Source organism: Perissodus microlepis, chromosome 23 (genome assembly GCF_051167445.1).
Source record: "Perissodus microlepis isolate ML-2025 ecotype Zambia chromosome 23, ASM5116744v1, whole genome shotgun sequence".
Classification (NCBI taxonomy): Eukaryota; Metazoa; Chordata; class Actinopteri; order Cichliformes; family Cichlidae; genus Perissodus; species Perissodus microlepis.
Window position 1 is genome coordinate 23,475,109 of NC_140482.1, and position 17,719 is coordinate 23,492,827.

The 17,719-nt window shown below is 39.1% G+C and overlaps 1 protein-coding gene across 1 annotated transcript in view; it reads right to left on the reverse strand.

The window, feature by feature from the left end:
- The window catches only part of LOC146361485 (zinc finger protein GLI2-like), a 98,690-nt gene extending 84,377 nt beyond the window's left edge, over positions 1-14,313 (reverse strand). The window contains exons 1-2 of the mRNA XM_084922024.1: positions 13,497-14,313; positions 858-966 (exon numbers count right to left, since the gene is read on the reverse strand). Of these exons, the coding sequence (XP_084778150.1) occupies positions 858-957 (100 nt within the window). The 5' untranslated portion in view covers positions 958-966; positions 13,497-14,313. The remainder of the gene's footprint in view (positions 1-857; positions 967-13,496) is intronic.
- Between the last annotated feature and the right edge of the window lie 3,406 nt (positions 14,314-17,719).

Genomic DNA, 17,719 nt, shown 5'->3' on the forward strand with positions numbered 1-17,719 from the left:
ACAACACACTGAGTTATAATATCCAATAAAACTTGACAAAATACAAGTTGTACTAACCAGAAAATCCTTTGTGATTTGGCGAGGTGCTGACTTTTGGGCCGCGTTGCCAGCTTTGTCGCCTCTTTACCAGTTAATGAGTGTTTCTTTATAATGGCAGGCCACCAAGTCCTTCATGAATGAGTAAAAATGTCACTAAATCACACGTTTAATTTGCATTTCAAAGCCAACCCATCGGCTTGCATCTTTGTCGATCTCTGAAGCTCCGTGTCGTCAGCTCCACTTTTTTTTTTTTGCCTTTATACTCTGGAGGTAAGAACAAGGTCTTTGAGCCTCATTATGCCAAGCTTTCATCACACGTTCGCTGACATCTTTAAAACATGGGTTCTCTCTTTCTGTCTGTCCCTCCCTTGTGAGACAGCATCGGTGCTACTCTTCATTTAGTTCAACAACACAAACATTCACCTGCCCCAACACCCCCTCCCCACCACCACCACCACCTCTCTTGTTATCCACTCATCAGCGTTTACAAATGGTGCCACACTCCTTGACTGTAGACACTGGGCCTTGATGCCCATTAATGATGCTCATCTGAGCATTGTCTATTTAGGATTCCTATCAGACATCTACTGTAAGTCACCTCTGACTGCTGCTGGTATCTAAGGAGAGCCACGAGCATCAGCTCCCTAGTTGGCGCCTTGTCTTTGAAATGTATATTTCATCACTTGGTTTGCTCCCCTCTTTGCCCCCTGGCTGAACACTTGGGAGACCTCGGTTCATAGCGTGGCGAGGCCTGATGCCGGGCTCCAAACTCAAATTCAGTCACTGGTTTAAGGAGAAAGTTTTAAGAAGTGCCTTACCTCTGGTCTCTGAGGGTGAGGGTTTCTTTGGGAGGTCGGTGAATCCGCTACCGTCCATTTTGTCTTTTTTATCTGTGGCTCTCTGTGGTGAAGTCTCCATGGTCGAGAGCTGCAAAAGCAAGAGGAGACAAAAAGAGGTGTTAGAGCCGACCAAGTTGAGCACACTCGAAAGAAAGTGTTCATTTAGGCCAGGAAGAGGACACTCCACAAACACTCTGGAAGCACTTAAGAGTACTTAGAGGTTCCTGAAAAATACCCAAAGAGAGCCTTTTTAGGCCAAGGCCTCAAAATGGAACAGCAGCTATATTAAATAAATCTTTTAAAGTAGTTTTAATACATGTCTAACAAGTTAACCTCTTTACATCGACCAACATAACCAAGTTCTGTTATGGTTCTGTTAATATCAACCTCTTTTTTTATGAAGTTTCCACCTCCAAGCAGAAATTTCACTTTAAAATCAGCATAAATCGACATATAAGATATTATTTGAAAGATAACCCATTCAAAAAACTCTGGACTCTTAATTTCTGAAGATGTTTTTTCAGCACCTTAAAGCTTTGCCAGCATCCAGTAAATTTATAATTATATGGAAAAAATTACTCTGAGGGGGGCAAGTGCACAAACGCACTGTGCAGCCAACACACTGTAACTTATGGACCTCGATCGATGACCCTGACAGGGCTGTACGCCGAAATGCATCAGTCAAACAATACAGTTCTTTGACTTCTGACTCTTCACTGAGTCTCTTAACCCGTAGTTTGAATTAAACTGTGTTGGACTGCAAGAAGTGATCGTAATGCACAAATCAAAGCTCACTATATCATCTATAGTTTCGTGAATTTGGGGAAATATCATCAAATGTTTCCTTGAAGAAGAAAAATGTGTGAATGATCTGTGAATGAAGGTGCTGCTATAAAATCTGAACATAAACCATCAGCTAGTTCCACTTGGTGCTGTGATTGGCTCAAAACCAAGCACCATTCGTTAGTCACCCACGAAGGAGTGAGATAATCTCACAGAGCACCAAGCAAACATGTCAGAGGATTTTACGATGAGCAGCAGCTCACTTCACGAGATTTTTGTCTTCTCGCAAACTCCCGCTATTCACGACTCAATCTGCTCCACTGCCGCAGGGAGGGGGGGACTCGGGGGTCACCATGGGGGTCAGTTTGTGGGTTAAAGGGGTCAGAGGATAAGGAGGTGGGGGTCTTAGCTCGCATGTCATCAAAGTTTATTTGACTACTGACCTTTCCACCACTGCTATTCAGAGCTGCTGCGTGGTTTAAAAAGTTGGAACAATACAACTTTATCTTCAAAGTTGAGATGGAGATGAAGAGGACTCTTAATTCAGCTTCTATAGTGTGACTGGGATTTTCCTTTAAGAAGGAAAAAACTAAACAGCTGGGAACCTGATTTCCTCCTTCTGTTTCTTTAGTAAGCCTGGCAGATCAGATTGGACTGGATCCAAAACCAGCAGAAGTAAATCTGGTGTCAAACAATGGGCACCACTGGCAACAATCCCATGCATTTAAAGATGAAAATATGGATAGCAAGCGATTTACATGACACGAAAGAGGGTCAGTGTAAATTAATTACACAGACATCTGATCATTTAAGTTGTTTATAAATTTAGAAACCTGATAAGAGTTTGCCACATGCCACCTACTCAACAAGAGCCAAAACAGGTAATCAGTTAGTACTATGCTGGTATATCGTTCTAAAATAACATTTTTGGTCTTTTAATATAAAACAAAGCAATATAAGTTAAATAACTTCATTTTCAAATTACTTTATCAGATGATGTTATGCACTAAACATCGCTAGACTGGTGAGGCTAACTGACAGTTAGCTGGCTAAATGATATTGCTTATTAATATTAGTATATTTGCTTATTTTATTAGCAAAATCGTATCACAGTAGAAATGCTAGTTCAGGACTAGCTTGCCTCAAAACCACAACAATTCTTTGGATTAATTCAGTTTTATTTTTTAAAAAAGAGTCTACATATCAAGAATTGACTGAAAGTCGTGTAAAGAAACCAATGAAAAATTCTCTCAGCTTAATTATTAAGGTTCATAATGTTTTTCTGACAACTTAAAAAAAATGTTTTCAGTGCTAAAATGCACTGCTAATAAATAAAAATGGTAATAAGAATAACTTTATCATTAAATGTATATACTGTAAGTTGTTTTAAGGCTTTTGCTTGTACGCTTTTTACATTGCAGTATTGCAGTATTGCAGTATTGCATTGCAGTTCTGTTACTGTTTTGGAGCAACTGTAACCCGCATAATTTCTTGAGGGATTAATAAAGTATTCTGATTCTGATTATTTCCACTAAAGTACATTTTCTGAAAACCCTAATGTTTTTACATGTTAAACTGACATGTGCAGATTTGGTCCTTAATAGAGTCTTTGGTCCTGCCACATGTATAATGTCTTCTGTAACTTTTTAATGATTTAGTGGCAGTTTCAGAAGACAGACCTCTGACCTTTTGGCTCCAACAACAATCTGGCTGCTGTAGGTTGCAGACTTTGATAAACCTTCAGTTCACTGAGTTTGTCAGTGACCAAAAGTCAATTTACTGCCTCTAGTGAAAAAGCAGGGAGTCTGACTGACAGGTGTGCCTGCTGTCTTCAGGATGAATCAGTGTAACAGGTGTGAGAGGACAGCAGTGGAGCCTCATGGGAAGCTCCTCACCACACACAAACCTCTTTTAGTTGAGGTGATAAATGAGGCACGTAATGGCAGCCTTTCACGCCTACAGCCCTCTGATGTGTCCTCGCAAATCATTATTAGTCAAGCTTAACATTTACTGTTCACACATTTAGCTGTGTAGGCCTCTCAGAAAACATTAGTCTCTAAGAGTCACAGTTCTTGGCCTAAAAAGGGGATTAATTACTTGGGAAATTGTTGTAAAGACACAAAGGCAGAAATACCAATTGCTAAACTTACAAATATGACAGTTAATTAATTTTATAATGTAAACTTCTAACATGATTCAGAATTTTCAACAATACATTAAAAAAAGGAAATAGAAATGCATAAGAGGAACTGACAGCATGGTAGTTGTAGGCTGCGCCAACCTGAGATGTAGTTACACTTTCAGGGGCGTGCATGTCGGGTTAATCTAGATCAGTCACCAGCTAACACCACCTAACTTGATTGGTAAAACAAATATACCTGCTAATTAATTGTGAGCATCAGACTAATAACTTATTCAAATTTCACTTAATAAAACCTGAACTTTTTTCCCTGCGCAGTTCCAAAGATACAATTAGTTCGCTTCATAGTGACACAAGTTGCAAAAGTGACCATATTAGGAAAAAAGGGACGTTATCAGCTAATGCTTGCTAGCTTTGTTAGCTAATTGGTGTTGAATGACAGATTAATAAAATACCAAAATTTCACTCACTAAACTTTAACCAAAATCCTTTTTTTCCATTCAGTTTTTACATCAGGTCTATCTCTTGCTAGCTTAGTAGTATCAGTAAATGCAAAAGTGGCCCTATTTGGATGACATGATGGAGTCATCAGGTGATGCTGGCTATTTAGACAAAAATATTGGCTAAGAAGTGCTGAAGAACTGCCAAAGCACTAATTTTCTTGATAAAAGATGAGCTTGCACCCTACCATTTTTCTCTGTAGCTCTAAAGACATACGATTAACTTGACTTGCTGTACTAGCTAATAACTTATAGCTAGTAAAGTTAGCTAATAACGTTATCTAGCACGATTTCTGTTGTGTAGCTGGAGGTCACATATGTTTTTTTAATTCCTCAAAAAGTCTACAAAGTAAACTATGGTGAAAATTAAATGGTGAGCATGGCAGTGAGCAAAAGCATCAATGAATTTACTCGTGGGAGTATCTAACAACCACGTTAGCAAGTCAACAGTTCAGTCAGTGAGGTAATTAAGCGTGGCCTCCCACTGTTGTCTGTCGGTCCTTTCAAAAACCTCACAATGATTCATTTGAGTGGAAAAGCCCAGAAAGAGAGCCCTGCAATGGGGTTATTTAACGGAACAACAGCTTCAGAGCGTCCCTCCCCCGATTTCTGCAGAGTCATTTTGATGAAATCAGCGGCTGTTTATCCTGCCTAATCATCCTTTTCCCTTCACTTTAAATCACAAACACAGCAGTTTGTTTAACTAACACATCTGACTTTAATTTTTATGGCTTTCCTGGTCGCAAACGTACAGTTTTTAACTGTGCAATCATGCACAGTCTGCACAACCTGTGTTTTTTTTTCTTTCTGTGCTTGCCTCCGCTCTGAAATTTCAAAGCAAGTCACCTGAGAGAAACACCTTTGCCACTGTGTAAATTAACTAACAGCCACTGACACACAGGATATATCTTCCTCCTGTGGAGGGCCACAACTTCTAGAAATCAAAGGGCCTGCGGTGGAAGGGTATTCCCTGCGTCCGGGAAACAAATGCCTCTCCTTTCTAGGTGTACTCGAGTACAGTTTGGCTCATCAGCCGGCGTCTGCCTGAATTATTAGAGCAGCTCTTGTCAGGCAAACAAATGACTCTGTCTCGACTCAAAAGGTCACAGCGCAGTGGAGTAAAATCACAGAGCACGCAGTCAATTCCTCGGAGCGGTACCCACTTTTCCAAGGGCCACTTGCTGGAATTTATGGCTGGGGCCTACACCTATTCTCCCTTGAATAATAGCTATCCCGTAAAAGAAGCCAGGGTCGGTGGCAAGTCTAAAATAAAATAAATAGAAGGGGTGGTTGTTTACTGTGTGAAAGCACAAACAGAGGCTAACGGTGACATTTGGATTTATACCGAGGAAACATCCCCCGCGAGGCCTCCATTTGTCCCTCAGCTGATGGTAAACAGACTTGGACCATCAGCCAGGCTGGATGTTTCTCCGTGAGATTCCCCTCAGAGGAGGATGTTCAATATCCTGTGGCTGATCTCCTCCTGCCCTCGCCAACAGCAAACAGATGTGGCGGCCGAGTTCAGAGGAGAAAGCGGCACGGCGGGATGAATGGATGCCTCCCACCTGAGTGCCATGGCATGCCCTGACCTCACTTTTATGTTGTTTTTGAGGCGGCTCAGAGCTTTCTGCGAGGCTCGTAGGAATTCAGAGCACTCATGTTATTTCAAAGCTGGAAATAAAACCCACATTTTACCTGAAAGAAAATGTTTTAAATAGGTACGAAAAAAATCATACACATACACCAAGAAGGACGTGTTTCATACACTACAACCAGGAGTTTGGACCAGCCGCCTGTGCCACATGGTGATATGAGCACTGAAAGTTTAACAAAAACGCTCTCTCTGAAGTTTCTGCTCAGCGTTACTGCAGTGAAATTGGTTTGGTTTTAGTTTCTTTATAGAGCCTAAATGTGTTTGTCAACCATTAAACCATTAAATTTAAAATATTTCCATTTCCTGTACTACTGTTGAAAAATGCTGGAAATGTAATTAAAAAGCATCAAATTTGAACCCATCACTACGAGGGCCTGTACCTGGGAAAATGTACTCATGTTATGATGTTAAAACTTATCATGCATTAGAATCACCTGATCATATAAACTTTTCCATGTTTTTTTAATTTGACATTTTCTGTTACGAGACAAGAAAAAGCAGAAAAACACACGATAAAAGCTTTTAAGTAAAGCTACCAATTAAAATATCAAAATAAAACTTTAAAGACATTTAACCAGAATTTTTAAAGTCATTTACCAAGAAGTCCCCATGTTTTGTTACCTTTTTCATTTTTTGTGGCATTTTTATTAAAATGCTTATTTATTATAAATAAATACAAACTGCCATTTCATTATTTACATCATAATAATATTTTATTACAATTTGATACAAATTTAAATATTTATAGATTTTCTAATTCTAACAGTTTATCTTAACTAAACCATAATTTAGTTTTACTTATAACACAAGAATATTATAGAACACAAGTTTGAAATTCTTTTTTTAATCTTACTCAAAATTGTATTTTAATATACTATATTTTTAATAAATAAAAATGTATGAATTATTTTTAATCTGTGGTTTTTGACAGTAGAGCTTTGTGATATCTGACTGGTGTTTTGTATTCTCCTTACCTGTTCTGTTTGAAATTCTTTATTATTTATTTTTTGTCTTCTAAATCTCCTCAATAATTCAATAATAACAAAACTCACCCAGTCATCTCAGACACAGAAGTGAAAATGAAACACATAAACAGGGCTAATGTGTTATTTACTTTATCAATTAGATGATTAATCAGGAAGATATTTCTTTCAGCTTGTACTGTGTGAGAATCTGAAGTTTCAGTTTTATTGTTATTGAATGTATTTGGGTTCATTTTGATAAAGAAGCAGAGCTTACGTTTAATTGATTAATCTGGATTTTAAAGGGTCAGACACTTCCAGTTGAAATTAACTGAAATTTTAATTTTTAATCGTAATACCAAAAACATTAAACATCAAAGTTAAAAAACAAATGCTCAAATATCCTGTTTGATAGTTTTGGTTCTAATTCAAGTGTCTGTAACGCAGCTGTCTCCAAAGCAGGGATTATCTATCAGCTCTGCCTTACAGTGGATCTATTCTGCTCATTTGCAGAATAGATCCACTGAATAGCTTTGCATGATTCACAGCTTAAACTAATACTGCTGTGTCCCTAATGTTTTGGTAAATTACTGGATCAAGTCACAGTTTACTTGAGTCCTGCACGTGTTTCAGGTTTGATTCCTGACACTTAATCCCGTTACCGTGAGTAAAACACCTAAAGTGTCTCCCTTCTCCTTCTTCTCTGCCTCTTTTTTATTAGGTTACACTCTGAAGGACCGCCTGAGCGTGCCGATGGCGTCGAGTCCACGCTGACCGATCACTTTGATCCCTGACCCCCAGCCAAATGGTCCGTCTACAGCCCGGCCTCTTGCTGTTTTACAGCCTCACTCTGGACCGCAGACTTCCTCCTCGCTGCCTGGGTGGATCTACAGTAAATCCTAAACTTTGGTGATTCTGGAACAGGTCTAGTATTTTCCATAGTGACACACAATTGCTGCACAGCTCAATAAATAACTAATATAACAGTTACATTATCTACACCAAACAAAGATTTGGTTGGATATATCATGGCTATTACAGCAGTACAGATTTACATCAAACTAAAGGCCTCATAGACTGAATGATGAATCATAATTTCTTTGTTGACTAGAGTCTGAATAAGTCTGTTTTTGGTGTTTTGAATGAGCAGTTATTTATTTTAATTACATTTTTACTCATTGAGCTCCTTTATTTGATTTTTTACTTCATGTTTTATTTAACTGAGCTCCTTTCTTTTGAGTAGTTTTTACATCATTCACCTTTTTTTTTTACTTATCTTATCTTATAAGCTGAGCGAGTGTCTGTGCATCTGCAAGCTGCTTTGCAACCCACACCCATCCCCACCTCATCCTCGAATGCTCTTTCTGTGTCCATATACGGTCATGTTGAGGTTGACAACCCAACCAAATAAATAAATACTACTGATGGAAACAGCACCCTTATTTTGACTCCAGATGTTGTTACTGAACTCTTTTAAACTGCATTCTTACATTTTCATTCTTAGAGTTAGTGTTAGAAGTAGTAACTGTTCAATACTGTGACATTATAGCGAGGAAACTGCTGTGTGACCAGAGCAACCTGCAATAGAGCTGGAGGACAGGATGTTAAAAAGGATCCAGTGAACTTCAGACAAGAACTCGTTTTGTGTGTGGATGCTTCTCACTTCATAAAGATGCTTTTTATTAAATAAAAAAAAAAGTGGAAGTGTAAATCCAATCAGATTAAATAAATTCAGTGTGTTTTTCCCAAAAAGGAGAAAAGTCTTCACAGTTGAATTATTTAAGTGTTATGAAGGCAACTTTTGACCCACATGAACTTTCAGGTTTATGTCCACAAAGATCACAGCAGGAAAAGGTTATTCATGTACATAATTTTCTCTTTTGCTGCATCTTTAAAAGGCACATATTACCTGTTAGCAGTGGTCATGGCAGGCTTAAAGTAAACTCAGACGACGACGCTGATGATGATGATGGTTTCCCTGTCAGCTTCTCTCTCCTTACGCTTGGTTTAACTTTTGTTGGTCAGGTTTACTTTCACTAACAGTAACATAACATGTTTTTGACAACTTGATTATTCTTGTTTGACTTTTCTAGTGTCTAACTTCTGCACTCTGTGTGTGAGGAGGTGCCCTCACAGTGACAGGAGAAAGTAACGCACTGCAGCTTAAGAAAACACCAGCCATCAGAAAAGTGCAGCAAACCTAACAAAACACAACACAACCGTTTTTGGGGAGACAATAAGCTGACGGACCAGCTGTGGAAGTGACAAGCTAACAGTAAACGGCTACAACACTGATGAATCTTCTGCTCCTCGTAAGCGCGTCTCATATTTTGTATGTTTCGCTTTCTGTCAATTCTGTGTCCCCAGGATCATTAATTTTTGTTTAGTAAATTCAGATTCAGTAGATTCTTATTATTTTATGTATTTGTTAGGAAAGCTGTTTTAAGTCAAGCCTGATGTGATAACACACATAAGAAGTGTCCTTCCCACAGCAAGAATTAAAGTTTAATCATATGGTAAATGGTAAATGAACTGGTTCTCACATAGCGCTTTTCTACTCAATATACTGTACAGCACCTGAATCCAAAGTATCGGTATTAAAGAATAACTAGAAGTAGTTGGGTAAATGCCTCTTTAATCGGCTCCTGCTGAACCAATGACCGAGGATGAGCTGTTGAGTTTATATGCCAGGTAAAGGCGCACATCACTGCCATCCTACAAGTTGAATGACAACATTTGCAAACTTTAAGACCTTTAAAATGGTGTCGACTGCACGGTTTGGAGTTTGATGTGGTAGCGGTGCAAAGTGTGCAAAGTGCTGCATGTTTAGTGCTCTCCCCAAAGAGTTTCAATCGACACCTCCTTCTGATGCTTTTGCTACGTAGTAGACATGATTAGTAAATAGGAAAGTTCATCAGTTTTTATCTATTCAGAGCTAATGGGCCTTTAGTGAATGTGGACCAGGCATCATCCTGAGAGGAGTTTTTTGGTCGCTTGGTCAGAGCTGATACCTGCAGAGCCTCCTGGGAGATGAAGTCTATTCCCGACCCCTCACAGGTTCCTGTCTCAGAGTTTTGGGCGTGTCCGGGGGGGTCGGCAATCACGTACAAACGCTACTGAGGGGTGACTGATTGCTAAAGAATCCCAGAAGCCCTGCGGGGACGCCATGTGTTAAAGAAGTCTGAGAAGTATTTAAAAGAAAGTGTTTTTTTTCTGTCAGCTGATGTAGTTTGGCAGCTTTTCAGAGCTCGTTTTAAGGCGAGGAAGGATGCAGCGTTTCCTTAACGTGTCAGCGCGTCATGGCGGGTGTCTATCCGCGCAGCGAGGAGCATCCTTCACATCCGCCCTTCAGATCAGCTCGCCGTCCCTGCAGGAGTTAATTAAAAGAAGCATCAAAGCTGATCCTGAAAAGCAAAGAGGAGGAACTACAGGCCCCCGGCGGACCACGGCGACCTTTGATTTCTGCCGGTCCTCCGAGTGTTTTTCTACATGTGCGTGCTGTCAACACGTTCTGTGACGGCTGCATTTCCTCTGTTGGAGGAAGTTTTCTCGTGTCGTGTAGGAGCAGCGGGGCGAGCTTCAGAGTCAATGTTTGTAGATCTGAGAGCGACTGAGAGACTCTTTATTCCTGCAGCTTGTCCCCACGAGCGGCTGAATAATCCTCCCCTCGTTTGACCCGCTGGGGTCGGCAAGGAAAGCAAACAGCCACTTAAAACCAGCAGAGAGAGTGAGCAGAGGAGGGTCAACTAAAACCTGAGCACATTTTACCTTTCGAGGGTTAACTGTTGCCTGAGACAAGTTCTCAGAGACAGAAAAGATGTTTTATTTTCTCTGAACAACGATCTAAAACCCAAACATTGTCCGTTTCTGGTTATTGAAAACATGAGCGAAGCTGATCACATCCAAAACAATTTCTTCTCTGCAACGAAAACAAACAAAAAACCAAAGGTTTGAATTGTTCATCAGACTGTTTAATCAGCGTCCTCCAAAGCCCTTGCAGCCTAAAAACCACCAAACAGCTCCGAAAGGAAAAACTGAAAGGAAGCTCTGTCCACGGATTCTTCATCATTCTGGCTTTAAATGTTTAATGTGACTGATGAATCAAGATAACTAAGTGGACCTATTCATGGGGAAAGGCCACCATAAACTTAAAGGGACAAGAAAAGCAGGTAAAGCTGTTCATTGATAAGTCAGGGAGTGATTTTCAGGGGAAAATGACACAAAAATCTGTACAATCTCAGAAGGTTTTAGGGACTTTGGGGGGAAAGAAAGGCTGTTCAAATGCTTTAAGTAAATTTGCAGATAAATTAGGGGTAGAAATGATTATTAGGTCAGAAAGAAGGTGCAGGTTAATTAGAGTTTCTAAGGCCTGTGACGTGGACGTTTCTCTTCTCTCGGTTTCTTTTTCGGTCTTTTGAAATCTGCTCTCAGGAGTCCTTTTGTTTTTCTCTAAAGCACAGAGAAATAAATCTCCGACTGCGCAAAAACATGCTGTATCTGAACGTTGTGGACGTGTCGGTGAAGCTGCTGGAATCTGTTTAATGATTTCTGTTTTCAGGGGAAAATGACACAAAAAAGCCTGAACATGTGCCGCTTTCATGCAGCAGAAATGACAGAGCAGGTCTTTTAGCAAAAATATGTGAAACAGAAGCCGACCGCTTTCAGTTAATAAACAGATTTCAGCTTCAGCGACAGATCCAGATGTTTAAAACAGCTGAGAATCAGAGCGGTTCCTTTTCAGCCTGAACTGCTTCAGTCCTTCAACATGAAGTCAAAGCACCAAAGAAAATCAGCGGACGGAGCTTCACGTCAGCTTTAATTAATAAAGATGGGAAAATCTTTGAATTCCTCTGCGGTTTTTAGGTTTTATACGACTTTATTTATTTTCCCTTTAACTCCTGAAATGTTTCAATTGGACTGAAACCCAAAAGGAGACAGAGAGAGGCAGGAGGAGAAGCAGGCTTTATCTTCACCTTCAGCCCCTCGTTAAATCCTACAAAAAAAACAATCATTGCGTCGCTGATTTATCTGCACTTTCAACATTTTAATCTCAGTTAATTCACATCACACTGTTTTTATTTTTCCAACACACTCCTAAAACAATCCTGCTCAGATTGCTCTCATTTAGGAAGAAGGAAAGCAGCAAATATTATCCTGGAACAAAACAACAACGCCCGACTCATCAGTGAACGGCTTTAGCGACACATCTGGATGTTGTTCTCACTTTAAAGCGTGACCTTTGATTCAGGTGTGAAACATCTGCAGCAGCTGAGAATCGGAGCGTTTTGAAGACGGCTGCTAACTGGTGCAAATATTCGCTCAAAATAACAAAAAGTTTCAAGCTCAAATCATAAAGGATGCAAAGATGGAAGATTTGCTTCTTTTCTCAAAAGAGAAAGAACTTTTTTTTTCTGTGACTGAAACAAGCAGGAGCTGTAAATCTGTGTGTTTAGTTTGGTGTTCAGACAATTAAAAAAGCCTCTTTTCAGGCATTTTTCACTTTTAAACACTCAAATGTGTTTTTTTCAGCTCTCAGGGCTCCCTCTTTCCTAGGACAGAGGTCAGGTTGTCCACAGTGTGTTTTTTTCTGTGCTAAACGGTGAATCTGCTTCTCTCCCTCCAATTCCCTCCTCTGCTTTTCATCCCACTGAAACCCACCAGGAGCGATGCCCCGGGGCCACACGGCGTAATTGCTGCGGACTTGTTGTTTTGTGGGATAAGAGACTTTTGAGTCCTCACAGCGGGGCGTTTCTCTCCCCCCCCTCTCTTGCTCGCCTCAATTTTTTTCTCCCCCCCCTCCTCCTTCCCGAATCCCTCGTTTCCCCCCAGTTTTCTCTTTCACTTCTTCCAGCCTCAGTCAGGATGAAAGTGGACGTCCCCGTCCGCCGTCGCCCATGCCCATGTCATCCTGAATGAAGGGGGGCCCCCCATTATTTTCTCCCATCTCTGCACCCCTTCCTCCTCCTCCTCCTCCTCCCTGACTGCTGGAACTCTTCATCCTGCACAATGGAAATGCACTAAAACTTTTTTTTCTGATGCAAATTAATGCAACCGGCCTTTCAGGATTCAAATAAAAAAAAAAAAAAATCTGCTGTGGACTGGAGCTGAGGGAGGAAAGGAGGTGTCAGCGTGCCTCACGTTTGTCTGAGGCCTTCAGGAAGCCTCCATCAGAACATCTTTTAAATTCATCTGATTTTGAGGCTGTAAAAAGTGACAGTAATGTAAAGCAAAAGCTCAGAGAGCATCTTAAATATCAGGTTGCACATTCCTGGAATTCCTGCTTCCTTGCAAACCTTCAAACATCACCTGGAATAAAAGCTCCCAAAGTGTCTTCTTCTCCCGTTTCTCACCTCCTCTTGTGCCAGAAAACGATCAAGTATTAAAATCAGATGATTTTTTTTAAAGCAAAATTAAGTAAAAATACTCTGAAATTAATAAAAAAAAAAAATAACTGATAGAAAATAAAGCAAGTGTGATATTTAAACTCAAATATTTAAACTGATTTAAAAGTTGCAGACTGCGCTCTGCTCGGAGTTTCTAATGTTTCCGTAAGCACATGGCCGACCAGCGGAGACTCACCCGAGCTTCTCCTCCTTCTCCTCAGTCTTCTGCTCTCTCCTTCTGTCCTTCCACTCAAACTTTTCCTCTCATCTAAGACCCACAAAGCTTGAAATCCATGTGCGGTGCACGCAGACACGCGGAGGAGTGCGCGCCTCGGGTGGAAAAGTATCCGCAGAAAGATGTCCGAGCGCACACCCTGAGTGGGACTCGGAGCAGCAGAGGAAGACTCCGATCAGCTCTCCACGCCAAAGTTTGGAAGAGAGGAGGAACTTTTTTTCCTGTCCGGGGATGCTGCGGAGCGTCACTCTGGATGGCTTCACCGCCCTCCCCTCTCTCTCCTCTCTCTCCTCCCTCTCTCTGATGGGACGGACAGACCTCCTCTTCATCACCTCAGAGGAGAGGAGTGACTCTGACTCCGCGCACACAGCAAACCTCAGAACTTCCCAATAACTCAGACTGAAACAGAGAGATTCAGGTTACCTCAGAGGCATTACCGGCTCACTTTACCACGTCAGTTCATCAGTTTGATGTTTAATATTAGTGCAAAACTGTGTGTGAGTGTGTGTGTGTGTGTGTGTGTGTTTGCAGGTGTCCTATTTAAAGCCACTCGGCGCAAAAAAAGAAAAAAAGAAAAAAAAAGCGCCACATAACAGCGCGTCTCCGCACAATTGAGGTTTACGAACACGATCTCAGTTTTTAAAGGTGAATATTTCAAACACACTCCGAGTGTTTCTGTGAAAACAGCGTGGAAGGATTAAAAAAAAACTGCCTGTGTTAATTTAACTGTGTGTGCGTGAGTGTGTGTGTGTGTTCTGTCCTCAAAGCTGGACTCAGGCTCCTGACTGAGAGTTTTACTTAAACTTAGTTTTCCTCTGATGGCGCAGTAAGCGGAAGGAGAACACGCACAGGTGCATTTCAGAGTGATACTGACACCTGGCGGTGGCTGCCTGCCACTGCACGACGAGTGTCGCTCATAACAGACGCACGAACATGAAGACAGTAAAATGTAGTGAATAAATAAACAAAATAAATGAAATGACTTTCTCTTTGTTAGACACATAATTATAGAAGAATAGAATAGAATAGAATTGCCCTTTATTGTCAATGTATATGTGCTCCGTGCTAAATGTAAAGAAAAAAATTAAACATAGATGAAATAAAATAACCTTCTCATATGACACACAGATATTAAATAATTATGAATTAATGTATTGTTAATAATTAATTAATTATTTAATTAATCAATTTAAATGACTTTCTGATTAAAAGACATCGAAATATTCAATAAAACTATTGTATTATCATATGGTTAAAGTTAAATCACTTTGACTTTAATCTTAGGCATAACAGTAACAACAATAATACAAATCTATGTTGTACATATATTAATAATGATGACAACAGTGGTTTATTATTGTGTAATTATGTTAACAGTGAATTCATATTTTTATTTTTGTATTCAGTACTTTATAGATAATGACTATTATAATTATTATGTACTATTTTTATTATACATTTAATTTTATTGCTACTCTTAATAGTAGTAGTAGTATTGTTATCCAGCAGAGGCTCTAATTGTTTTATGTGTACACTTTTTATTTTGTTTAATAATAATTATTACTATTTTTAAAGATGTACTGTGTTTTATAATCACACAGTTTGATTTGTTAAACATTATTGCTATTCTGTATTTTGTATATGAATAACAGCAACAATAATAGTATTTTAGTTTATAATGCAATCATAACGCAAATTTGTATTTTCTTTTAAGATTTTAATAGTATTGAATATTATTAGAGTACACATTCAATTATTCTTACATGTTTTACACCATTTTAATAGAAAAAATATATAAAGTTAGGAGTAATGCAGACAGTTTTGGATTACATGGAGATTTTTGCAAAGCCACAGAAGAAGAGAGAAGAAAAAAAGAAGAAAAAAATTAAAGTGTATTAATTAATCTTATAAATGACTGACACACAGCAAACAGGAAGTAAAGCAGAGGCGCTGAGGTATCTGACCTTAAACAGACAAGTATGAACCGTGTCCTTCAACATGATTGTTCTTCACGGACACTCATTTTATCTTTACAAAATGCTGTGACCAACACTTGTGTTGTGACAGCGCCCCCCAGTGGACAAACTGTGTGACTACAACAAACACAAGGCGAATATATGGTGTTTCTGTCCCTCAGCTTATTGTTCATTGATGATAAAAGGCTAAAGCGAGTATTTCCGTACACCAAATGTGGTAAATGTGATTGTGCATGACTTTGGGCGACTCTTGTCCACAGACTCAACTTTATTGTCATTCAGCCATTGACATGATATGAACTAATCACAATTCTTTAGCTCTCGTTATTGCAGTTTATCACCGAACAGAAGTAAATCTGCTGCCTGAAATCAGATCAAATCAGAAATATATTTTTACATATTGTAAATAAAGTCATGTTTCTAATCATTTTAAATACATTTCAGTTATTTAGTGAATGAAAAAAGTGAAGAAATAAAAGTGACTGAAAATTTTATCAGTTATAATTGATAATAAATTAAAATGTCTGAATCTATCTACGTCTATCTATTTATGTTTCGTGTAGATAAATCCGTATTTTAGTAGGTAAACAGTAAGTGCATTAATAGAGAAATTAAAAGAGTAGAAAATACAATTGTATCAAATAAAAAATAGACATTTATAATACATTGTAATTTCATCCATTTAAAAATATTATTTGTGTTGAATTTCATGTTTTTTTTTTCTTTTAAATTCATTTATTTTTTATTTATGGCAGTTTATTTCTTCTGTATGTGTATATATGGAAGATAAAAACTCTTCCACTGAGGAAACTCCTGAGCTTGACTGATTACAGCTCCACAGATGAGCCTCCGCAGTCCTCCAGATGCATCCTGGGAAATGAGACATCCATCAGCTGTTGTACTCAGATTACTCTGCAGCCAGGTGTGAGGACCTGACAAAAAGCAGAGAAAGCAGAGATGTTTTTGTATTTCATCAAATTATCTCCACCTGCTGGTGAGTGTTAAGAACTTCAGTTTCATAAGAACCACACAGTTCTCCAGTTACTTATTTACTACTGCTAGCTTTAATAATAATAATATTAATAATAATACATATTACTGTAAATAATAAATTATGATGGGTTAAACATGTGGTGTCACCTCCTGGCAGAAAACTGGACCATCTGCAGTCTGATCCTCGACTGCATCTGTGCGGCCAAATTAAATGAAAATAAAGCAGCTCAGTTCTATCGTGACGGTTAAAAAAAAGGTGATGTATCACTCGTATCACTTCCATATGGAGATAATCCTGCCTCACAGCAAAAATAATATTGAATATCGTTTCTTGTTTAAAGTAGAGCGTGAGAAATCCGTCTCCCATCTCCACACCTGATCCTGATGACTTCCACAGACGTTCCTGTGCTCGTCCCCAGAGCAGGAAGAAATCTGACTTTTCGGGGTTTAAAGTGAAGTGCGTCATAGTGGATGGAGGAGGCAAAGTTCACAGCTTTAGTCCATCAGCCTCTGAACATGTAACTGTTCACTGGAGATGTGTCGATCATCTCTGCTCTTTACTGGCTGTAAGTGTAAAAACAGGTCTAGACAGGTTTGGAGATTTATACTGAAGGGGCTCTCCCAAAGTGTTCAGATGTATGAACATACAACATTTGGCGATAGGAAACATTAAAAAAACAAAATGAGATGAAAAACTTTCAAAATGTTTGGTTGGTTATTAAAACTTCTTCATCAAATACAGTTTACAAAACAATGCCAAATATATCATGAGCACATTTTCTTTTTAATCTGCTTTTTGTTAAAATTTACAAGAATCATTCACATCAAAAACGCTGGAAAGATACTTAACTGAAGAGACTTAACAGTAAGATTTAAACACATTTTGGGGTAAATGGTACAAAAAATGATTGCTTTTTGACTAAAAAGTGTTAATGTGTAAAAACGTATAACAAGTAAACATGATAAACCCAGCATGTTTATTTCCCCGAGGGCCCTACATCAGACTTTGCAGAATTATGAGATTTTTATCTGTTATGATTTATGATTTAAACTTACAAGTGGCTCACATTTGTCATTTCACCATCATGACACTAGTTGGTGCTGGTGTTCCTCTGTTCAAGTTGATTCAGCGTCTTCTGGTCATTTGAAAAATGGCAGTAGAAGAAAACAGAAATGTGTGTCAGGAAACAATCATACGGAACAGGCCAATCACAG